This window comes from Acinonyx jubatus, chromosome B4 (assembly GCF_027475565.1).
Source record: "Acinonyx jubatus isolate Ajub_Pintada_27869175 chromosome B4, VMU_Ajub_asm_v1.0, whole genome shotgun sequence".
Lineage (NCBI taxonomy): Eukaryota > Metazoa > Chordata > Mammalia > Carnivora > Felidae > Acinonyx > Acinonyx jubatus.
Window position 1 is genome coordinate 136,008,818 of NC_069387.1, and position 23,933 is coordinate 136,032,750.

General features: G+C 58.5%; 1 protein-coding gene across 1 annotated transcript; it reads left to right on the top strand.

Annotated features, from left to right (window-relative positions):
- Positions 1 to 338: 338 nt before the first annotated feature.
- TTC38 (tetratricopeptide repeat domain 38) lies at positions 339 to 23,737 on the top strand. Its single transcript, XM_027070438.2, has 14 exons — positions 339 to 478; positions 1,508 to 1,585; positions 3,455 to 3,536; positions 5,345 to 5,516; positions 6,604 to 6,777; positions 9,379 to 9,454; positions 12,225 to 12,344; positions 14,227 to 14,286; positions 15,418 to 15,456; positions 16,493 to 16,574; positions 18,364 to 18,529; positions 20,038 to 20,197; positions 20,392 to 20,465; positions 22,562 to 23,737. The coding sequence occupies exons 1-14, from the start codon at positions 446 to 448 to the stop codon at positions 22,653 to 22,655; spliced, it is 1,410 nt and encodes a 469-aa protein (XP_026926239.1). The 5' UTR covers positions 339 to 445; the 3' UTR covers positions 22,656 to 23,737.
- Positions 23,738 to 23,933: the final 196 nt, after the last annotated feature.

A 23,933-nucleotide genomic window follows, 5' to 3' on the forward strand; every position in this document is an offset into this window, starting at 1 on the left:
TTCAAAAAATGACCTCTAGAAACGTGTGCGCGCCAGGCTTCCGCGGGGGACTCCAAAGAGCTTGAAAGTGACCGCTGCCTTAGGGCCCCCCTGCCTCCCGAGGGACTCCGCGGCGGCGGCCCCAACAGGGTCGCCTGCAGGCGGGAGCCCCCTGGCGGGAGTGGGGCAGGACTTGGGACGGTGAGCGAATCCCGAGCTGCCCCGCTGCCCTGCGGGGGAGGCGAGTGCGCCCACCGAGGCTCCCGCAGCGGCTCCTCCCCTCCGGCAGGCGAGGACCCCCTCGGAGCGCCCCCGGGGCGGGGCGGGGCCAGTGCCGCGGACCAGTGAGCTCGCGGGGAAGCGCGGCAGCTCCGCCCCGCGGTGTCCGCCCCACCCTCCCGCCCCGACGCGGAAGGTGCGGAGTCGCCCGGACCCACATCACCGGCCCGGCCACCCACTTGCCCCCATGGCCGCCACCGCTCCGCTGCGCGACTGCCAGGTACGCGGAGGTTGAACCCGGCCGGGCCCCGCGGCCCCGGCATGGCTTGGCGCTCGGCGGCGGGGACGGGACCGACCTGCGCGGGACCCTGGATCCTCCGGGGAACCGGCCCCCGAGGGACAGGCGAGCACCTGGGTGCAGGAAGGGACCAGAGTACCCTCCTGTGGGACCCCAGCGGCGCGGTTCGGACCCCGCGGAGACCCCGAGACCTATAATGCATTAGCCCCAGCCATTGTGGCGCAGGAGTGTCTCTTTCGGACCCTCCAGGGTGGGCAGCCTGAACCCATTTTGCAGATGAGGAAGGTGAAGTTCAGAGGAGCCGGAGGACTTGCCCCCCAGCCATGCAGCCTGAGGAGCTGCCCGCTGTGCTCAGGGAGTAGAGGACATTTTCCTTCCCAGGGCGGGGTCGCAGGTCTGTGCACCCCGGCAGGATCCAAAGGGCAGCCCTAACAGTGAACAGTTCTAACGATCTCTAGATCTTTCTGCTGACAGACTTGTAGGTCTGCATCATTTGATAAAGTGGAGAGAGGAGAGGTATTGTTACTGTGCTTGGCAGATACCGTGTTTGCCTGCCAGTTGGAAAGTCCACCCTGCCCGGCCAAGCTCTCTAAGGCTCTACCCCTTTTCTGTCCCCCTAGACCTCCCCTCAGCCAGATCAGGGACTCCCGTTTCCTGAGTGCTCCCCTGGCAGACACTTCACAGTCACCCCGTGCATCCTCCAGAGCCCCATTCGGGGCCAGCGAAGGGTCTGAGAGAGGATGTTGCCAGAAGGCACACAGCTATTTAGGGACCCCTGGGATCTGCATCAGGATCTGCCCCCTCGCACCCACAACTCGGCTTCCTCTGCTCTGCACCGTCTATGAAATCTGAGAGTCCCTGCCAGCCCCACAAGGCTGGCTCATATGGAAACCCACACTCACATGACGCGAGGCATTTGGAGATCTTCTGTGCTCGGGGGTTGGGGTTCACATTTATGGCTGGAGGACTACATGGAATAAAGCCCTGAGAGTCTCTTCTTGTTGTGTGCAGGCATGGAAGGATGCGGGCCTCCCACTGTCAACCACGAGTAACGAGGCCTGCAAGCTCTTTGATGCCACCTTGACCCAGGTATGCCTGCCCGGCAGTGCGGCGGCCTCTCTAACGGCCGGTGGGGAGGTGTTTAAAATTACCAAATGCTTTTAACTGATTTATTTTTCATTTTTAAATGTTCTGGCCCATCGAACAGCTACATTTACTTACACCACGCAATGAACGGTCCTTACACAAGTGCAAGACAATGCCCCGCACCCCCATCCAGCACGGCTTTGCTTAGATTTACGGCCAGACTCCCGTGTCGTGTGATGTACTCTCCCAGGAAAGCCGGTCGACGATGACCACGAGCAAGGGTGGCACTCAAGGCTTCCTAAGCTTCACATCTTTATCAGCACTCTTGTTTTATAAACAGTGAAGCTCTTCCGCCCCATTCCTGCCCAAATCTCCTGGCAAACTTGGGTACAGGAGGGCCCAAACAGGGGACCCAAACATGCTTCGTAATGCTTACAGGCCCCACAGCCAACAGCTTGGGAAGTAGGGGATGCTGTTTTCAATTGCGTAATGATGTTAGCAGTGGGTTACAGCGCAGTTTGTGTACTCCGGACCCTGGTGCATGGGAACGTGTTGGAGACAACCCATGGTGTGGGTGAGAGGTGCCCCCAGGGTCAGGCAGACAGCAATGTTTATCAGGATGCTGACTCTCCCCAGGCCTCCCTCTATGGTCTGCTGAGGGTTTGATATGGGGCCCCTCCACTTCGGGCTTCGGCCCCTGGCTGGGGCCAATTTTTGAATATACCACTCTCATCTATGGCTGCTCCAAGACCCGCCACCGTATTACCAGTAATTTCTAACACCAGTGAAGGAGCCTGCAGTTTTAGAACTAGGAGGGTCTCAAGAGGTAGGGTCTAACCACTTTGTTTGACGGTGGGGAAACTGAGGCTCAGAGAGCTGCACTGACTCCTGCAGTGAGGCAGATGATGAGCAGGGTAGGCCTGGGTCTGTATACACCGATGGGAAACTAGAGCCGGGTTTATCATGAGCAGTGAGAACCCTGCCTACGAACTCCATCCACACAACATAAGGACCGAGGAAGCTTCTAGAAACATAAGTACAAGAAACAACCAGTGAGATGCTGTGAGCTTGCCGAAGGACTCCACTGTGCTCATTTGAACTCTGTGCCCTTCCTGCACGTTTTGGCCCCAGTAGAGCCCCGGATTTGTTACAAAGCCCGTTCCTCAGTGTAGCACAGTCCTTCCCCGGACCCTGCCTGTGTATCTTCTGTCCCATTATCAGCATTTCTGGGCCATCCTGTGTTCGAGTGTGGGGGTCTCCGCTCCAACTCCCCCGTGTCTTATTAAAGCATACTCTGCTAATTCTGTGTAGATGCAGGTCAGACATTTGATAGGACACATTTTTTGTTTTATTTTTGAGAGAGAGAGAGGGGTGAGGAGGGGCAGAGAGAAGGGACAGAGCATTCGAAGTGGGCTCTGTGCTGATAGCAGTGAGCCTGATGGGGGGCTTGAACCCACGAACCGTGAGATCACGACCTGAGCTGAAGTCGGACGCTCAACCGACTGAGCCACCCAGGCGCCCCTGAAGGTCTTTTTGGAAAAGAATGAATGGAAAGTAGGAAGGTTCCAATTGTGGCGCCCGACTTTGAGGCCCCCTCTAATGGCTAAAGAAGTTGATGTTCGGGGCAGGTCACCTGTCAGGAAGAAGCTTTCTTTAGATGCTTCTTTCCTGAATATGGGGGCCTCACCCGCCCTAGAAAGTGTGCCTTGAGTTACGAGTATTCAGGCTCTTCGCATGAGACCAACCCGGGTGCAGTTCAGGTCATGAAATACTTCGTTGTCTAGAGAGAAAATCCAGATTCAGACACATGCCTTCCTTAACGCGAACTAAGGACTCCCTGGGGACAACGTTGTTTTGCCTTTTCTATTTCAGTATGTCAAATGGACCAATGACAAAAGTCTTGGTGGCATTGAGGGCTGCCTGTCAAAGCTCAAGGCAGCAGATCCGACCTTCGGTGAGTGATGCTGTCCCCCGGTTGAGGAGCCACGTCTCGTGGGTCCGAGCGCTCTCTGACTGAGAGACTCCACTGGCCTGGGGAGGGCAGGCTGGTGGCAGTGACCAGGCTGGCCTTTTGCCCGGAGGGAGGGCAGCAAGACGAGAGCCACTGGTAGGCTTGGCATAGCACTGCCTTCATAGAGATGCCAGGTTCCATGTAAGGCATCTTTCTTTTGAAAAAAAAAATTTTTTTTACATTTATTTATTTTTGAGAAACAGACTGAGACAAAGCATGAGTGGGGGAGGGGCAGAGAGAGAAGGAGACACAGAATCCGAAGCAGGCTCCAGGCTCTGAGCCGTCAGCACAGAGCCCGATGCGGGGCTCAAACCCACGAACTGTGAGATCATGACCTGAGCCGAAGTCAGACGCTCAACTGACTGAGCCACCCAGGCACCCCTGTAAGGCATCTTTCTAATTTTTTCCCTAATTGTTTGTCAGGTCGACAGGGAAGACACCGGTCCTATTTCTCAGGGGAGGAAAGAGAATGAGAAACGTACCCCAAACCACTCAGCTGGTAGTTGGGTGGCTAGGACCACATGAGGCTTTCTGTTTTCCAGAGCTGACCTAGAACACCAGAGGTGGCTCCTGGGGACTTTTAGGACACCAGTGAGGCTTAGCCCGAGCATCTGGGCCGCCAGGGCCTAGTGACGGAGGCTGGCATCACAGATGAGCCGTGTGCACAGAGGGCATGGGGAGGTCAGCCCCGTGCATTTCGGAACCCCAGGAGGGTGGCCCCAGGAGGGGTGGGGTTCCAGGCCTGGAGGAAGGGCTGAGGAGGGCAGGGTAGTAACCACCGTCCCTTTCCATGCCACTGTGGCCAGCTCCCGCTGAGGACAGGACGCACGGGATGGGGGAAGAAGGAAGCTGAGCCCAGCCTATGGGGGACCAGGAGCCAGGAATGGGCTCCGGCTCTCTGAGCAGACCTCGGGCCCCAGGATAGAAATGGGGGCCACATGGGTCGTCCCAACACTCTGGTTGGGTCCTGGGTCTCCGGCCTCGCCAGTGACTGAGTTCCAAATGCCGGCGGACCCCGTGCCTCTTTCAGGCTGGGGGCTAGGAAGCTCAAGGGGGACCCGGGGGTCTGCAGACCTGCCAGCAAGGTTGCTACAAGGGCACAAGGCATACCCTCCCCTGTCGTCCCCCACCCCCCAAAAAGCTCTCCGCGCATGAGTGGCTGAGCAGACTGTACTCCAGGGACCAGCCCCCCCTGCATGGAGCATCTCCTCAGCAGCCCCCTGGAGGCCCGGCGTTGGTGGTAGTGACAATATCAGCCGATGAGGGAAATTAGGGCTGGGGGGTCGTGGGAGCCGGCAGGCAGCCCTGAGCAGTTCACCCAGTGAAGGAAGATGCTCCAGACGTTGGCAGAATGCCCTTGTTGGAAAAATATTTGCGGAGGTACAGCGTGTCTCTAGGGCTGCTTTCGCTCCTCGTGAGTGGCGAGGGCCCAGGCTGGGTTCCCCACTGCTGCGGGGGGGCCCGGCGCACAGCCGACCAGCCGCCTGGCCTGCCCCTCCAGGGATGTGGGTATTTATTCCCCACTCGAGGCTGGGCAGGGCAGGGCAGGGCAGGGCAGGGCCGGGCAGGGCCGGGCAGGGCAGGGCAGGGCCGGGCAGGGCCGGGCAGGGCAGGGCAGGGCCGGGCAGGGCAGGGCAGGGCCGGGCGGGGCGGGGCCGGGCCGGGCGGGGCGGGGCGGGGCGGGGCGGGGCCGGGCTGGGCGGAGCTGGACGCCCTGAATCACCAGCTGCTGCTTTCCAACCTTTCGCCAGCGATGGGCCATGCCATCTCTAATGGCCTCGTGCTGATCGGCACCGGAAGCTCCGTGAGGCTGGACAGGGAGTTGGACCTGGCCGTGAAGACAATGGTGGAGGTCTCCAAAACACAGCCGCTGACGCAGCGGGAGCGGCTGCACGTGTCTGCAGTGGAGACCTTTGCCAAGGGGTGAGGGCCTCCCCGGCCGTGGCTGGCACCCTGAGACCGCGCTGGGCGATGCCCCGGGGGCTCCTCCACCGCCCTTGGGAAGCGGGACCAGGGGTGGGCTCGCCCTGCCTCCCGTGGCCATCTCTCAGTGAAAATCACATCCTGCCCGTCTGCTGTGCCTTCACGTGACTGCAGAACGAGAAAACAGTTGGCTAGGATTTCCAATTTAGCATCCAGACAACTTTCCTTCTTTAAATGAATTGGGTGTTATGTTTGTGACAAAAATGATAGGACCACGTTACAGAAACGTATGAAAGACCAGAGCAGAAAGCACTCGCCCTATCCTCGCCCCAACATACCCTCGCGAACATCTGTTCACAGCCTTCCGGGTTGTCCGTCCCCCGTCTCCCTTGTGGCCACAGCTGTCCCCCTGTATTTCATGGTCCCGCAGCCCATTTCTGGGACAGCCCCTTGCGTCTGCGCAGCCAGGGGAGATGCCCCGCACAGCTAGGCGTCCTGAGCTGATGTCTCATGGGTTCCGAAGCAGGAACAAAAGGGGCTGAGTCAGTGGCAGGTGTCTGCACGGCAGGGCACGGGGGTGGGCTTCCCCCTCAGTTGGCTCCCCCTCACGCAGCTCGTTCCCGGTCCCAGGGAGATTGCCTTTGGCAGCCTGTTAAACCAGTTTTTTTGTTTGTTTAAATTCCAGAGTAAAACTTCCCACTGGTTTTTCAATGTTCTGAGCCACAACCTAACATGGAAGCTTTTTTGTGGGTGTATGTAGAATATGTTCCCTCTCTCTCTCTCTCTCCTCTGTCTCTCTCCCCACACCCCATCTCTCTGTCTCTCTGTCTCTCATATATATGTATATATATTATAAATATATATTATATATAAATATATTTATGTAAATATAAATATTTAATATAGGAATATTTATATAAACATATATTGTAATATATAATTATATATTACATATAGTATATGTAATTATATATTTAAATACATATATACATATATCAGACTCTGGCAAGAAACGATGCCTCTTGCCCACCACATGTGTATGAACTACGTGTTCAGCGCTGCTGAGAAATCTCTCCTTGGCTTTCAGGAACTTTTCCAGAGCCTGTGAACTATGGGAACAGATTCTCTGGGACCACCCAACAGACATGTTAGCCCTAAAATTTTCCCACGATGCCTACTTTTATCTGGGCTACCAGGAACAGATGCGGGATTCTGTAGCTCGGATATACCCCTTCTGGACGCCCGACATCCCCCTTAGCAGGTATGTGCCAACTGGAAATCACATCGTTTCTTTCTTACTCTCTCTCTCTCTCCTCTGTCCTAAAAGCATGGCAAGGCTCCTGGCCTTGCCCTGGAAATCGTGAGTCTGCTGTGGCTCTTCTCCGAGTTCTCGAAAGTGAAAAGATCTGTTTGCTCTTCCTCGCATCCTGTGAACAAGGCAGCAGCATGTGTATCGGTCAGCCCAGGGTAGTTTTTGCTGTGGTAACAAGCATCCTCTGGTTCTCCAGAGGCTTGTTTCTCACACATGCTACACCCCTGTCGTGGGAGGGCCCAGGGCTCTGCACCCGTGTCATTGTCTCCCTCCTACATCAGGGTCCCAGATGGTGAAGATGCTTTCTGGACACACTGGTCACTGAGAGGGAGAGAAGAGGGCACCCCTGAGGGATTCACGGTGGCAAGGCTTACGGAGGAAGAGCCACCCTGCCACTCCCAAGTCATTGGCCAGAGCTGGTCACCCCCCTCCCCCCAGGACACCAGGCAGTGGAGCTCTGCTGTGTGCTCAGGAGGAGAGGGAGGCCTGGAGTACCTGAGCGGTACTCCCTCCCGTGTGATGGCTGCACAGAATTGCCTTCATTGTGTCTTAGTCACAGGATGGTTGTGAAAATCAGACAGCCCCGTGGATTGGAGAGCTGGGTTAGGCAGGGTTCTCTATAGAAACACAACCAGTAGGGTATGAATATCTGTAGCTATATTATTTACATGTTTATATGGGGCAGAGATTGATTGATTTTAAGGAATTGGCTCATGCAGGTGCAGGGACTGGCAAATAAGTCTGAAATCCACAGGACGGGCCAGCAGTCTGGGGAGTCCATGTTGTAATCTGGAGGCAAAATTCCTTCTTCTGAGGACCTCGGTCCTCTCTCTTAAGTCTTCAACTGTTTGGACGAGGCCCACCCATATTATGGAGGGTAATCTGCTTCACTCAAAGTCTGTAGGTTTAAATCACATCTGAGAGATTTAATCACATCTGAGAGATACCCTCATAGAAACATCTAGATAGTATCTGACCGAACAACTGACCGAACAACTGGGTACCATAGCCCAGCCAAGGGGACACATGAGAGTAACCATCCCAAGAGCCTAACAATACTGGGCACACCATAAGCATTCAATGCATGTTTCAATGTGGAAGGTTAAATGACCCCAATAAATATTTAAAAGCAATATTTAAAATATTTAAATATTTAAAAGAAATAAATATTTAAGGGGTGCCTGGGCGGCTCAGTAAGTTAAGTGTCCAACTTCGGCTCAGGTCACGATCTCATGGTGTGTGAGTTCGAGCCTCACATCTGGTTCTGCAATGAAAGTGCAGAGTCTGCCTAGGATTCTCTCTCCCTCTCTCTCTCAATAAATAATAAAACTTAAAAAAAGAAGGAAAGCAGTATTTAAAAGAAAAGTCTGGAAGCCCGTGTGCTAGAACACTGCAGCTATGAATCGTGAGAGCTAGACTTTGTCACTATGCGCGGTAGTAAAGATAACACCTGAGTCACCAGTAGAAACTCTGTTGTTCTTCCTTGTTTTCGTGGGATCCCACAAAACTACAGCAAAAGACTGCCTCTGTCACATGTGACTGGCCCGGCACTCAGTGCTGATGATCACAGACGAGCGATGGAGAAATGGCAGTGTGTGCTGATTCAGTGAAGTGTCCCCTCCCGGGCCGGGCCTGGGCCAGGAGCGAGCGGGACAGACGGGTCCTGGCCGCTAGGAGCTGGGGTCTGGGGAGGAGCTGTCCAGCAAGTACAGGCGGGGCTGGGCTGGGGGTGTGCATGCCGCTGGCCAGCAGAGAAGCCACTGCCAGCCTGTGCTCACCAGTACTTCCCAAGGCAGGTGTCCCGGGCTGTGCCTCCAGGTGGGTGTCACCAGCCGGACAGGCAGGAGAGGGCCCTTGTCGTCCTCAGTGGAGACAGCGCGCTGATGCTTAGGGGGTGGGCTGTGAGTCGCAGAGGGGCCCACTGCAGAGACGGGGTTTGGGGTAGACGATTGTGCCGACGCTGGGGGGTCACGGCACTCCCCACCGATCAGCAGCGTCCAGTTGCTGGGAAGCCTGGTGCTTGGGGTGGTACCTGGAGGGGGCGTGTGTCCATCTCCTGGGGCTGCTGGGACAAAGTGCCATAGACCGGGCCGCCTAAAGCGACAGTTCATTCTCTCACAGTTCCAGAGGCCACAAGTCGGGAATCCAGGCATCACCAGGGCTGTGCTCCCTCCAGAGGCTCTAGGGGAGGCTCCTTCCTCGCCTCTCCGTGGCTTCCGGCGGGAGCTGGTGATCCGGGGTGTTCCTTGGCCTGCAGCTGCGTGGCTGCGGCGCCTCTTCTGTGTTCACGTGGCTCCATCCTTCGTGTGTTGTTTGTACATCCCTGTCCGAGTCCTCCTCTCCTTCCTCTCGTGAGGACATCCGTCGTTGGGTCTAGGGCCCACCCTCGTCCCGCAGGACTTCAGCTCGATGGCGTCTGCAAACGCCTGCATTCCAAATTAGGGTCCGTGCTCAAGCATCGTTTTGGGGGACATGGTTCGGCCCATACTGAGGGTTGCACAGTCCACTGTTGTTGAAGACTTTTTGTTTGTTTCCTCTCTGTTTTTTTAGCTACGTGAAAGGCATCTATTCCTTTGGATTGATGGAAACCAACTTCTATGACAAGGCAGAAAAGCTTGCCAAAGAGGTAAGTGGGCCCTTCCCCTCAGGGGTGGCGTCAGGGGGGGCAGAGCCCACACGGCTCCCCCTCCCCGCCCCCCCCCACTCTGGTCCGGTTTCCCGAGAGACCCTGGGGAGGACTCATATTACCAGCAAGGGCAGCAGGCCCTCCCACAGTCCGCAAACTGCCTCCACGGGCCAGGAAGGTGAATGAGGCCCGGGGAAGCTGTGTCCACCTCTCCCTCGGGGCCCCGTGCAGGGCCGCCCCAGGCTCCCCGAGCTCTAGTCTGTCTCTGTCCAGAGCTCCACGGTCACAGACAAAGGTTGCCTCCGGGTGGCCCCTGACCCGGGGGGCCGGGGTCTTGTCAGCCAGCTCTTCCCTCGACCTCTGCCTCCCCCCAGAGGGAGGGAACCATGGTGAAGGGTGCAGAGGAGTGTGGTTTTGCCAAGCGCCTCCTGTCGGGCTGGGCCCTTCCCGCCAAGGGCCGGCTGGTACCAAGGTGCATGCTGGACGCCCCTCACCAGCGGACCGGGACCGAGCAGTAGGCCGCGGCGGTGGACTTGGGGCTCGTGGTGTCCTCTGCGGCCCTCGGAGGCCGTGTCCTCCAGCCCCTCTCCTCCCAGGAGTGGAAACGGACCCCAGGAGGGAGGGGCTGTCGCGTACCCGGGGGCGCCCTGTGCCTGGCTCCGTGACAGACACCCACTCTAGTCTGCTCATCCCTCCGCTGCGAGGCAGCACGCTCCTCGCCATCCAGACGAGGGGGCCACGGCGCAGAGAGGCCATGGCTGGAGCCTGCTCACGTCCAGGCAGCTCAGGGAGGGCAGAGTGTCTGCTCACCGGGGCCGCCTGACCCGACCACCGTCCGTTAGGCTGCCTGCACCAGACCCGGCTCCCCCCACATCCCAGCCAGTGTTCCTCCCCATAGACGTTGCCGTGGTTGCCCACAGCACCCCTCCCCCGGGGGCAGCCTGCACCCTTGGGGGGCCCAAGCGGCCATGAGGTTTCTGAAACCTGTTCCAGTTACACAGATGGAGCCCAGACTTGAGCGCAGGGGGACGGTTCCATGCTCCATGGCGGTCTGGGCTCCATGGCCTGAGGGAGCAGGACGCGCTGTCCAGCGGGTCAGCCACGGGAAGGTGCCCTGAGCGCCGGAGGGCTGTCAGACCGGCTCGAGAAGCCAGAGGGCAGACAAAAGGTGCAGGCTGACGCCCCACCGGGAGCAGGACGTGGTGGAATGGGGTGCCCTTTCTCCTGCTGTACCCACTCGAGCGAGTGCCACGCTCTGAGCCCAACACCAGTACACCCGAGGTGATTACTGGGCAAGGCCATGCTGTGACAGTGACTGCCAGGCCTCCAGGAGAGCGAGGGTGGGCTGCACCAGGCTCCGCTGGAGTCTGGAGAGGCCTCACGGTGGTGGTGGTGGTGGTGGTGGTGGTGGTGATGCTTGGGCCGTGAGCTTCTGCGTGCCTAACCCCAGGGGCCCCGAGAGCAAAGGGCTTCAGGCAGGGGAAGCACAGCCTGCTGAGCTCAGGAAGCTTGGAGCCACGTAATAGGCTGAGGCTCAGGGCGATGGGGGCGGGGTTGGGCCCTAGGGCAAAGGTTAGGGGGACAGGCAGGGCGGGTCGTGCAGTGCCTCCTGGCTCTGTCCCAGGGAGACTTGGGAGGAAGCTGGAGCCCCTGGTGGAAGGTGGGGCCTAATCTTGGCCGTAGGTCTGGGCCACTCCCTGCCCTGAGCTGTGCCCCGCAGGAGAGCAGCACACTTAGGGGATCCCTTCTCAGGACACCCCCTCCCCAGGTCGGCGCTGCCGTGCCCCTGCAGTCCCCGAAGTGTCCTGGTCCTGCAGGGCTCTGCCGAGGTGCCCATTGTCCCCGAGGACACCTTCTTTCTTAACAGCGCCCCCACGTGGACCGGGCCGGCCCGTGCAAGCAGCGGGTGGGAGCAGAGAGGCAGGCTTACCGGGGAAGACCTGTCTGCCTAGACCTCACAGCAGGTGCCAGGCCAAGGCCTCTGCCTCTGTGAAAGGCACGGGGCACCGAGGCAGTCAGTGGGGCTGGAGGAAAGAGCGGCCTGGTGTGCAGGACCTGGGCTCGTGTGGATTGTCCCCTGGGCCACTTTGAGCCTCAGCCTGCCGCTCTGTGCCGGGCACTTAGGAGGTGCGCAGTAAGCATGAGCTGAACACAGGACTAAAAGAAAGCTACAAGGGGGTAGGAATCACGCCCCGTGTCCTGCCCGCCTTGCTGGTCACCCGGCAGGCTCCCCGGTCACGTGAGTGGCTGTTGTTATTCATAGCAATCCCGTCAGAATGAGCCCGGGCTGCCACACGCGTGGTCATCCACGAGGGGCAGCCGTGAGCACTCGGCAGTCTGCACAGCATTCATGCACGCCCACCGCATCCACTTGATCTCCAAGGCCAGCCCCGAGGGGGTGGCGGCATTGCTCCTCACCAGGGGGGACAAAGGCCCAGAGAGGCTGGCCGGCAAGTTGCAGGTGACTCGGCCGCGTGCAGGAGGCTCTGGGGCCAGGAGGATGGGTCCTGGCTTTGGAAAGACCCAGCTGTGGTCTTTCAGCCTCCCTGAGCTCAGTTCCTCACCTTTGAAATGGGCGGTGAGATCCTCGCTGGTGGCATCCTGTAGATGGTCAGCGGGGCTGGACTTCGGGGTCACTGCTGTTTTGAGGCAGGGCCCGGTGCGCACGCGCTCCAGCAGCTCAGGCCCCTGGTCCCCACATAACCTGGTCACCAGGCGGCCTGACTAATCCTTGTGACCTCCGACCATCTTCCACCCCCTCCCCACGTAGGCTTTGTCCATTAACCCGACAGACGCATGGTCGGTGCACACCATCGCCCATATTCACGAGATGAGAGCAGAAATCAAGGATGGACTGGAATTTATGCAGCACTCAGAAACCCACTGGAAGGTACGATTCATGTCGATGGGCCATCTGCCTGGAAAATTCCGCCCATCCCCTTGGGTTAAGGCTTTAAGGACAGAAGTTACAGGCTGCAGCTTAGTTCTGGGGGAGCTGGGTTGTGTCGAGCCGCAGTGTCCCCAGGGACCCACAGGGCTCCCCGCAACCTGCTGGTGTTTTGCAGGTGATTCTAGAAGATTCTAGAATCTAGAAGAATCTAGAATCTAGAAGAATCTAGAAGAATCTAGAATCTAGAAGAATCTAGAATCTAGAAGATTCTAGAAGATTCTAGAAGATTCTAGAAGATTCTAGAATCTAGAAGATTCTAGAAGTTTTGGGCTGGGGCATTTGGTGTAAAGGAACGGGTCAGAAAATGACCGAGGACACAAGAGCCTGGCACGGGGGAGAACTGTAAGAACCCTGAGCTGTGTCTTACCACCAGCCGGCTGGCTCAGCATGGAACCCACAGGTGGGCTCGGGGAGCACGCGGCGCAGCCAGGGGCCGATGGGGCAATGATGTGCAGTCGGCTCCCCTAGGCAGATACTGATAGTGTTTGCGAGAGTGCTGAGTCTGGGGGAGGAGGAGCAGCTGTGTGGCCATATCCTCTGGGCTGAGGGCCAGGGGCTTACCCAGGCAGAACCGAGGGAGGCCAGGGAAGGCTTGGGCCAGGGCCTTCCAGCACATTCCATCCACATCCCTCCCCCAGACGCTGCGATTTTACTGGGTGTTGGGTGTTGGAGGCCTGGCTGGACCCTAGGGCAAGAAAGTGACCCTCCGAGCCTCAGTTTCCTCATCTCTATACCTGCTGTTGTAACAACTGGGAAGCCCCCAAATGAGTTCTCCTTGGTGTTGGTTGAAGACATGTGTAAAATGAGGCAGCCCAGTCTGGCCGGGTAATGCTTGCATCTGTCCCCTGCTGTGGCTCCTGGCAGCCTCTGGCCTGGCAGGACAGTCTTGCTTTAGATAGTGTGGCCTGGGACTCCCTTTCCTCCTCCTCCTGCCGCAGACTGGAGCTCAGTCAAGATCCTACCCTGGGGACCCCACGGAGAGTCCAGCCCAGACTTCTCTGTCCTCAAAAGGCCTGATCAAGTGGAGTGAGCAGCTTCCCAGCAGCCCATGAACCACACCATGATAGGGACACTCTTAGGAATGTGGAAACTCAGAGGAGGCATCCAACCCCCCTGGACTTGAGGGTGAGGTGGTCACGGAAGGCTTCTTGGAGGAGGCAGCCCCTGAGCTGGGTATTGAAGGGTGGCTAGGAGTTTGCTAGGTGATAGATGGGGAGGTGGAGGGTATTCCAGCCAGATTGAGCAAAGACACCAAGGCCTGCAGGGGCCTGTGAGGAAGAGGGGACACAGGCAGCCTGGGTGTCGTCAAGCAGACGTGGGCCTTGGAGAAGGTGTTGTCAGTTCCTCTTTCCAGGAGGTAGAAGGTGGTGTCCAGGTAGAGGAGGAAGTGTTCGCGGTAGCCTCACAGAAGGAAGGGTTAGTGCTCACGATGGGGCCTGCAGACTGCCAGTCGTCAGCCACACCCCCCCTTCCTTGCCGGCCTCGCCAGCTCCTGAGGGGAGTCCAGCCCTGGGCTCATTGATCCTTGCGGCTTTATTGGGATTTGGACACCCCGGGGGCCTCGGCACCTGTTTGTGGATCCATCGCTCGTTTTCTTGAGGCTTGAGGAGCAGGGTGACCTCCGTGTCAACCGTCCTCAGAGCTGACGGGGACGTCGGGGCACAGAGGTGCCCGGCACAGGCCGGCCTCAGCATGGGTGCCGGGGAACCTTTCCCGCACTCAAGGTCGGGGGACGGTCCTGCACTGTCACAAAACCACAGCTGGTATTTTTTTTCCCACAGGCTGTCAGATTTTTCTCTAATTCTCTCATTTCTCCCCCCAGGACTCTGATATGCTTGCTTGTCATAATTATTGGCACTGGGCTCTGTATCTGATTGAGAAGGTAAGCTGGTTAGCTGTCTTATCCTACAAAGATGTCCAGAGAAATAAATATTTGTCTACCTTCTGCTGGTTCCCCGGGATAACAGTTTGGGTTTGCATGTTTAAATGGTGTCTGGTGTAACAGAGCATTAAGGTTTTCAAATAGCTCTTCAGGCTTAAACTACGTTAGGTGTTTTTCGCTGTGTGGACGCGGAAGCCGTGTAAGCCGCATGTAATTTGTGGACACAATTTAGGTCAAGTGTCCTCAGCCGCTGGAGTGAACGAAGCTCCCACCCCTCAGGCTGCACCTGAATGAGCTGTGAGACCCTCCAAATGCTTTGTTCCAGTGAGAGTGAGGGTGTGGGGAACAGCCTCGCCCCCAGGGATTCTGCCCCTCGGTCCCCTTCGTACGGGAGCTTCTTACAATGGTGCTTATCGTGGAAGAAATCTAGAAGCTCCCTAAAAGCCCAAAGGAAAATGCCCAGAAGTTGAGGGTCCGCGGTGACACAGAGATGCAGTGACACAGTGTGTGGAAGAAAGCAGTGGTCCCCATTGAACGTAAGACAAGGAAAATACAGGGGGAAAAAAAACACTAGAAAAATAACGTGAGAAAGCTCCTAAGAGTCTGACAGGCACAATGGGGACAATAATGCTTCAATAGAAACTGTCCCCTTAGCAGCAGAGGTGCCAAGAGCCCAGAGAAGAAGTGGTTCTCCTCTTCCACCCTAAGACCCTCTGGGACACTGCCCCTGCCCCCCCCCCCCCCCCCCCCCCGCCATGGGATGTGCTGGGGTGGGGGGTGGGGATTGGCTTTTCGGCTCATTTCTCATAGTACGTTTCACCTCTGCTACATTTCACCTTTGCTACATGTTTTTGTTTTTTTAAAGTTTATTTTGAGAGAGAGAGAGAGAGAGAGAGAGAGAGAACGAATGGGGGAGGGGCAGAGAGAGAGAGAGGGAGGGAGGGAGGGAAAGAATCCCAAGCAGGCCCCTGGCGGTCAGTGCAGAGCCTGATGCGGGGCTCAAACTCACAAACTGTGAGATCATGACCTGAGCCGAGATCAAGAGTCAGACACTCAACCGGCTGAGCCCCCCAGGCGCCCCTCCCCTTCGCTGCATGTTGATCACGGGACCTTGATTCTTGATTTTTCCAGGGCGAATACGAGGCCGCGCTGACCATTTACGATACGCACGTAAGTCTACTTTTGCACCTAGTTTGGTTGAGGGCAAAAATTTGCCTTTTTAGTCTCTAGCGGGTGTTTGAGCCCGTCTGTATTGTCTCAGCCAGAAACAACAGCTGAAGCAAGAACTCCCCTCTTGTGTAAGGCCTGCTGGGGTGAATTCTTGCCCCACGTAGCGGCGTAACCCGTGACCCAGATGGGTCGAAGACCCTCGGGGACTCTGTGCGCCGTGGGTGCTGGTAGAATGACGCATCTAAGTTGGTCCTTTCTGGCATCCCGGGCTTTTCTCTAGTCATTTTAGATTGCTTTTCTCTGGTAGAATCAGTGATCTGCCCACGGGAACTTTTTTCACTGTAGCAAAATATGTACGAGATTTGCACCGGGATCATTTTTGCGCGTATGGTTTGGCGGCCCTGGGTCCATTGACTGTCACCACGGCCTGTCTCCAGAACTCTTTGGTTTCTCCGACTGTAACTCCGTGCCCGCTGAACACTAGCTCGCACCCACCCTCCTCCAGCCCCTACGTGTGCCTTTAAGAGACAACCAGCCTAATTCACGGCTCCTGGGAACCCCTGTGCAGACTTTGAAACAGGAGACCGGGGTCACAGAAATGCCTGGGGCCCAGGGCTCTAAACCCAAGGAAAACATTCAGTAAAGTGTCAGTTGAGTCTTCCTGTCGAGTTTTGTCAGGATTGTGTAGTGAGAAGTGGAGGGTGACTACTCAAGTGCCGTGGGGGACAGGCCAGCCGAATGCTGACCTGGGAACTGGTGACACAGCCTCCCACTGGCATGGCCTGAGGCTGGGGACCGGAGGTGACAGATGCTGGCCTGGCCTCTGCTGGAGGCTATGGTTCTCTCTTCTTCAGGTTTCCAGCCCGGAGCTGCCACAGGCCTGGGCAAGGGGATGATCCTGGTAGTTGAGGCAGAGGGGCGGTGGTGGGGGCTCCTGTTTGCTGAGGACTGGCTCCGTGCAGGCCCCACGCGTGGCCCATCTCTGCGGCCCCTCATGTGCCCCCCCCCCCCGCCCCGCCCCGCCCCTGTCTTCCAGATCCTCCCCAGCTTGAAGGCCAGTGGAGCGATGCTGGATGTGGTGGACAGCTGCTCCATGCTGTACCGGCTGCACATGGAAGGTAGCCCGGTCTGCGTACTCCCCTTGCGCTCTTCTGCCCTCTCTCCTCCCGCAGGACGAGAGGAAGGGGACCTGGGCCCAGAGCTGGGCAGCAGCTGATGATCGAGCCACTCAGGGCCCCGCTGCAGGCCCAAGTGGCTTGCCCGTCTGTGGGCCTGGGTGCCGGCTCTGCAGTTGCCTTCCGGCCCGGCTGAGGCCCCTGGGCCCCGTGCCTTTCCCACGGCCTGCCCACCGGACCCGCAGGGCACGGGTAGCACCTGGCCACCTCTCTTTGGGTGCTGCCTCCTCTCTCAGAACAAGGGAGGTGACCGTTTCTCAACTCCCCGGGATTTCAGAGAGCGAGGTTTCTCAACATTGTCATCCCACACTCTGCAGGTAGCCGGTTGCCAGATGCTTCTCCCTTTCCCCTCAGGCCCAACCTGTATCCGCTCCAGGCCCTGGGTCAACGGGACAACGTGGGGATGAGACCTGGGCAGGGCAAGCTGTTTCCGGAGGGTTCCAGGAAGGCCTCCTCGTGGAGCTGAAATGTGAACCATGTTAGGGTGTGCAGGGTTGTGCCAGGCAGGGATGGGAAAGGATATTAGGTGCAGGGAGCAGCCTGTCCACTGCCCCCCAGGACACAGAAACCGGCAACCTGCTACGGGACGAGTGACCGAAGAGCAGGGTCGGTGTGGTCCAGGCTGAGAGGCAGCTGGGGCTGAGCTCGGGTAGGCCAAGGCCAGAGCAGAGGCTGCTACTGCATTTTCCAGGCCAGCTCACGATGTTCAGATGGTAAAGCGGCAAAATTGAAAGCGGGTCTGTCGAGGGGCCTGGAAGAAAGGTGGAATCCTGTTGACCCAGAGACCCTGTGAGCCCTTTGCCTGCAGAGGCAGGGCTTGAAGCCGCCTGGAACTCTCTGGGGACCCTGCAGCCTCTCACCTTGGTGCACGTGTGGGGGGCGGCTCAGAGGGACAGAGGCTGGGAGGCACAGTCGTGGGGCCAGGGGCATGTGGAGGCAAGACAAAGGACACTCACTCCCCCACCACAGAGTGGAGACTCAAGAGACCTGTCCCACCTGACAGGCCGAGACAGAGGTCAAGGGCAACATCTCCCAAACCACTTCGGGAGGTGCCCCCAAGAAGCAGGAAGAAGCTAGTAACTTCTGGGAGTCGGGAGGTGCTGCTGGGGAGCGGAGAAGGGTAGGGGCTGTCTATAGAGTTGAGAAATCTAGACACGAAGGTGGGAGAATTATTAACTGAGCAGATTTTTATAAAACACCTTGTATCTCTCAGGCGTCATATGTAACCATAGGAGGAATTTTATTTTATGTATTTTTTTTAAAGTTTATTTTTGAGAGAGACTAAGAGAGAGCACAAGCAGGGGAGGGACAGAGAGGGAAAGGGAGGATCTGAAGCAGGTTCTGTGCTGACGGCACAGAGCCCGCCGCGGGGCTCGAACCCACAAACCGTGAAATCATGGCCTGAGCCGAAGTCGGACGCTTAACCGACTGAGCCACCCAGGCGCCCCCACAGGGAGAGTTTTGAAAATGGTTTTGGGGGCTGTCAAAGGGGCCAGAAACTGCACTTACTACCCTTCAGTAGGTTAATTTGTTTACCTTATGAACGTGTTGCTTTTATAATTACAAGAAGTTAACATAAAATGGGCCCGAAGGCCTCAGTATGAGGCCCGATGCCGCTTGCCGGCCCCGCTCCCCTGCCCAGCCTCTGGGGGGTGTGGGGGTACAGGAGGCCCCCGCGCAGGACGTGCTCATGCAGAATGCCAGGCCTGTGGTTTCTTCCCCGTGTCCTCAGGGGTGTCCGTGGGGGAGCGGTGGCAGGACGTCCTGTCGGTGACCCAGAAGCACAGCCGTGACCACATCCTGCTGCTCAACGACGTGCACTTCCTGATGGCATCCCTGGGTGCTCGGGACCCCCAGACCACGCAGGAGCTTCTGACCACCCTGCAGGATGCCAGCGAGTATGCACCGCAGACTGGGCCCTGCTGAGAGGGCAACAGGGTACTGGGGGCGTGCCGAGGCCGGCTCCGTCCCTGCCCCTGCCCCTGCCCGCCGGGGGTGCTGGGGGTGGGCGCCCCCTCGGGGAGTACGGCTGTGGGGATGCCATGGCGGGGGGGGGGGGGGCGGCTGCCGCTACGCGTGTGCCCCACAGGCGTGTGCTCCCAGGTGGATGTATCCCACGGGGTACACTTGCTCCCCCGAGAGATGGGGCACATCTCCCGGCTGGGGGTGACAGCATCTGTGTCATGGGCACAGCCTCCCACGGGGGACATGGTGAGGCCCCAGAACCAGAGAGACCTGCTGCTTACAGCATCTGAGATCCCGGACTGAGCCTCAGATCTCTGCTCTGAGCCTCAGTTTCCTCCTCTGCAAGCTGGGGACAGTGGCAGGAGAGGGAGGTGCAGTGACACGGTCATACAGCTCCCTGGCACAGCTCCTGGCATGGGGGGGTGGAGGCTCCGGGGAGCCCAGGGTCCTCCGCAGCGTGGGCCACCGGGGATGTAGCTGAGCCCCGCCTGTAGGGCTGGAGCTGCGGGAGGCATGACCCCTGGTGGTCTGTCCTGGGGGCCACGCGCGGGCTGGCCACCGCCACGGCCGCTGCCCTAGCCCTCCTCCCAGAGCTGTGCTGCACGAACCGTGGCCTGTGGCCGGGGAGGCAGCTTCAGGAGAGGTGTCCGCTGTTGGCTGTCTTTTCACCACAGGGAAGGCCTGGGGAGCCCACCAAGCACTTGAGTATTTTTTTTTAAATCTTTTTAATGTGTACTTATTTTTGAAGGAGAAGGAGACAGAGCATGAGCAGGGGAGGGGCAGAGAGAGGAAGACTCAGAATCCGAAGCAGAATCCGGAGCTCCAGGCTCCGAGCTGTCAGCACAGAGCGCGACATGGGGCTCGAACCCACAGACTGTGAGATCATGACCTGAGCTGAAGTCGGACCCTCAACCGACTGAGCCACGCAGGCACCCCGAGTATTTGATTCTGGCTTTTAAGACAGGCTTAGAGCCGGCCGCTGCCTCCATGGCTGCAGGCCCTGTGACCCAGACCAGCGGCCACCTGAGGGCCAGCAGGGAGACAGGGGCCGTGACAGCCGTCTGCCTCGGCCCCGGGGCCAACTCCAATACCAGGCCTTTACCCGCATCGTCTGCAAGCCTCCTGACAGCCCTGAGCGGTTGGCACTGTTCCCCACACTTTACAGATGAGCAAGGTGAGGCCAGAAGTTGAGGGGCCTGCCTGAAGTCAGGTCGCTAGTGAACAGCAGAGTTCAACCCCGGGTTGAGAGAACCCCCTCGTCTCCCCTTCCTGGCCGCTTCTCCTCTGTCGGCTCGCCCGACCAAAGCACCTGCTGTGTCAGGCCCAGAGCCGGGGACACCCTTCCCTCAGGACGCCTGAGTCAGGCAGGGAGGCATCTGTGCTGTGACGGGCAGCGCAGAGTGCCCTGCAGGTGACTGAGGGCACCTTCTCCGGCTGGCAGGTCCCCCGGGGAGAATTCCCAGCACCTCCTGGCCCGTGACGTGGGGCTGCCCCTGTGCCAGGCCCTGGTGGAGGCCGAGAACGGGAACCCGGACCGTGTCGTGGAACTGCTCCTGCCCATCCGCTACCGTATCGTCCAGATCGGAGGCAGCAATGCCCAGGTGAGCCTCCGGCCACACCAGCAGCCTGGGTCCGGCAGGGTCTCTCGGCATGGGCGCCCGTGGTGCGGGGGTGTCCTTACCATTCGCATCCCCTGGGAAGTTTGCCCCTGAGAACAGCCCTGCCCGCAGTGGGGTGGGGGCTCCCATCCCTCATCCCACGTTACAGGAGCCCAACCTGCCTGGTGACCTTTCAGAGAGACGTCTTCAACCAGTTACTGATCCACGCGGCCTTGAACTGCACTTCTGGAGTCCACAAGAACGTGGCACGGTGAGTTCCTCGCTCACACCCACGCCGGGCTTGGGGACGTTTCTGAGCATCGCTCCCTCTCTCACGGGGGTCTCCCCACGGGCTTCCAGCTTGCCCTGAGGCTCCCACCTCCCACCGCCCGAGGCTGGGGGGGGGGGGCTTGGTTTTCCCTGTTAGCATGCTCGGCTTGGCCAGAGGGGGTCCACCCACCCCCAGGCTGGTCCTCCTGCCCTCCCCAGCCCACTCCTCATTCGAGCCTTGCTGTAAGTTGCCCAACACGACCTGCTGTTTCAGGGTCCTGGGCCTTTGCACATGCCGCATCCTCTGCTGGGGATGCTCTTTCTTTCTCACGGGGCTGACTGCTGGGCTCCAGGAGGTGGCGGGGCGGGGGGGGAGGTTGTGGCAGGCAGACCCAAGGCCTGGCGGGTGGTTCTTTTTTCTCATGTGGGAAGTAACGCTAGCAACTATCTCTTACACACACGCACGCACGCACGCACGCACAATGGGGCTGGGGCAGGGCACATTGCCCTCAAGGCTGTGGGGTAGCTGGAGCTGGTGGGGAGTTAGGGAGAGAGGATGTCCTGGAGAAGACAGTTGAGGGGAGGCCCGAAACCAGCGGGTTTGACCAGACCCATGGTCTGGTTAGGAGGAGGGGCTGGAGGGTTAGGGATGTGGGGGCGGGGGTGCCCCCAGAAGAAAGCTCTGCAAAGCCCAGCCCTCACTAACAGCCTTGGAGCTCCCACACCTGACTCGCCTTGCCCTACATGGGGCAGCCGAGTTCCATGCTGGTTCCTGCACCAGATCTTCTACCTCTGGGGTGAGATGTGACCCCTCCTCATGGGTCCCCTGCACCCCCCACCCCAGAACACCGAAGGGAAAGGGAGGAAGGGAGGAGCTGTGGGTAGGTGTCAGGAGAGCCAGTGAAAGCCCTGCGGTGAGTCCCGGGTGGCCTCTGGCGGAGCCCTGGAAGTCAGGTGGAAAGCCCGAGGGTCTGAGCGTAGGCTCAGGCGGTGCATGCTGGATGAGCCCCAGCTGCCCCAACAACATTTCCAAACGGAGCAGTGCAGGTGTTCTCAGTGCTGATGAAACAGGTGTACACGCTCTGGAATCGGTTAAGACTCTGAAGCATCTTTGGACACGTGTGGTTCATAAAAGCCACACCCCTTTCTTTAGGGGGCAGATCCCTTAGAGAGTTCCAGGTCCCGGTGTGGGTGCGGGTTGGCAGGGAAGGTGAGGCCCTTTGGATAGGAGGGCTGAGGGCTGGAGCAGGGGAGCTGGGGCAGGTGCAGGGTGGGGGCCTGCCATGGTGGGTAGAGGATAGCCTCTGGGCTGGGCAGAGGGCACTATGCAGCAGGGGGTCTGTCCATGGGCGAGCTGAGGGGGAACGGGCCCCACAGGCAGCCTGGAGCCCATGAGCCCACTGAGGGCCACCTGCTGCAGCCAGGGTGACAGGCTCGCCTCCGAGTGCCCTCCTGTCATTGACAGGAAGCTCACGCCCCTCCCCTCCAAGGTGGAGATCCTGGGCCCCCTGCAATGGCATCCCCACCCCTAGGGCCAGGCCTAGCCCCTTAACCCCCCCTCACCCCACGGAATCACTCTTGTCAATTGTTTGGGGGTCTTTCCCTTAAACGATACTTGCTTTGTTCAGACTTGCCTTTCCATAGCCACTGGCCTTCCCAGCGGGCCTCGTGCCTGGCTTCCCCTTGACCCCCACAGTCCAGTTCTACCCTCTTGTCTGGTGGAAGGATGGGTCCTGGCTTCCTGAGGCAGATGAAGCCACAGTTATGTGCTCACCCAGCTATGTGTGTCTTGGGGACAGCATCAAAATGTTCTCCAAACACTGGATGTTCTGGTTACGCACTGGAGTCCCTACCTTCTCATCCTTGAACCTCCCGCGCCTGGTTCACCACCTGGTCCCCCTGCCAAGGTCAGGCCTCCTGCTGCTGGGCTCTGTCCCTCCTGTCCCCTCTCTCCGGTAGCCCGGGAAGGGGAGCAACTTGCTTTCTGCTCATCTCAGCCCCAGGCCGAGCTGCCTGTCCTGCCTTGGGGCCCGGGAACCATCAGGCCCCACATCCTTCTAGAAGATTCCACCACAGACCCTGTCCCTGTTTCCACAGGAGCCTCCTGATGGAGCGTGATGCCTTGAAGCCGAACTCACCCCTGACCCAACGGCTCATCCGAAAGGCTGCGGCCGTCCACCTCCTGCAGTGAGCTAGGCCTGGCCCCCTCCCCAGGGTCAGATCGGCTGCCCCCTGGCTTCGAGGGTTAGAAGCGGCTAGAGCCCGTTAGGTGGTTCTGTTGAGTAATTTTGCAGCTTTAAGCAAAAAGCCCTGTAACCAGCAGCGTTACAGGGAGCGGGGACACCAATCGACTTTAAACACGAGTCAGGATCTTTTCGTCCTTGTTCAGGGCTGAGGGGCAGCCTCAAGCAGTTAGAACCAAACTAGTTTTTTACCACTTGCCTTGCAAACTGTATCTTCGCAGGGCACTCCCGCATCTCCTGGTGTTCAAGGGTTGGAAGGCGGGGTTGGCTGGAGGCCAGCGCAGCTCAGGGAGGACAGTCTTCCACACAGCCCCTGGGGACCCCCTCTCCCCAGGCTGCCCCTGGGATAAACCCTCACCTTGTCTTCCTCATATTCTAGATCTGTTGTCCCATCTTTTGGTTGAGGGCCCCCATGATGGGGGAAGTGACTTGCCCGGGTCACAGCTAGTGGAGGCCCTAAGATTCGCCTTGGGCCTCCGCAAGGCCTCACCTCACCGTCTGTGGGTCCCCCAGCTGCCCCCCCCCCAACCTCAAAGAAGCACAAGCATGTGGGGGCCCTCTGCCGGCTCTGGAGAGGTCTGTGAGCTTCCCAGGGGGCTTCAGTGGTGCCGATCAAGGGGCCTCGGGTATGTGGTTCCCTTTGCCAGCTATGACTTTAATCATACGAGTGCACAGGCACTGAGTTGACACACTTTCTGGGGCGTGTGGATTGAGCCCAGGGTTGCCCTGTTGTGGCAACAAACACACAGCACTGTGGCCCGTGGCTTTACCACGATCCGAGCCGGTTTTACAAATGCTGCCTCAGTCTCAGTTTCCCCCTTTTCTTAACCTGGCCCTTAAATCAGGGAGTTGCTGATTTCACTGGAATGCGCCCGTGAGGGGCGATCCTGGCCCCTAAATGTTTCTCAGGTTCCTTCAGTGTAAGCTGACATTAGGGAGGGACTCAGGCAGGGGGCAGGTCTCCTGCAGTGGAGGCCTCCAAATCGATTAGACAAATTTTCTGAGATTAAAATAAATTAGGTAATCAGTTCTTTTGACTTGCTGGTGACACCTTTCCACATGTCCCATGTGTCAGGCCTGGGTCATGGGGAGGAGGCAGGCTTCTCCTTGAACTTGGGGTGTGGGTGGGGCAGTGAGTCAATGGGTAATTACAATAGGATTTCGAGAGGGGTGCTGTCTCTACTCGGGAGATAGAGACACATTCTAAAGGCGAGCCTGCCCTCCAA

Excerpts from the sequence above, each read along its gene's own strand:
- TTC38 (XM_027070438.2), top strand. The coding sequence starts at position 446 with ATGGCCGCCACCGCTCCGCTGCGCGACTGCCAG. Across the intron at positions 479-1,507 it reads CTCCGCTGCGCGACTGCCAG|GCATGGAAGGATGCGGGCCT; the intron begins GTACGCGGAGGT and ends TGTTGTGTGCAG. Across the intron at positions 6,778-9,378 it reads CCCGACATCCCCCTTAGCAG|CTACGTGAAAGGCATCTATT; the intron begins GTATGTGCCAAC and ends CTGTTTTTTTAG.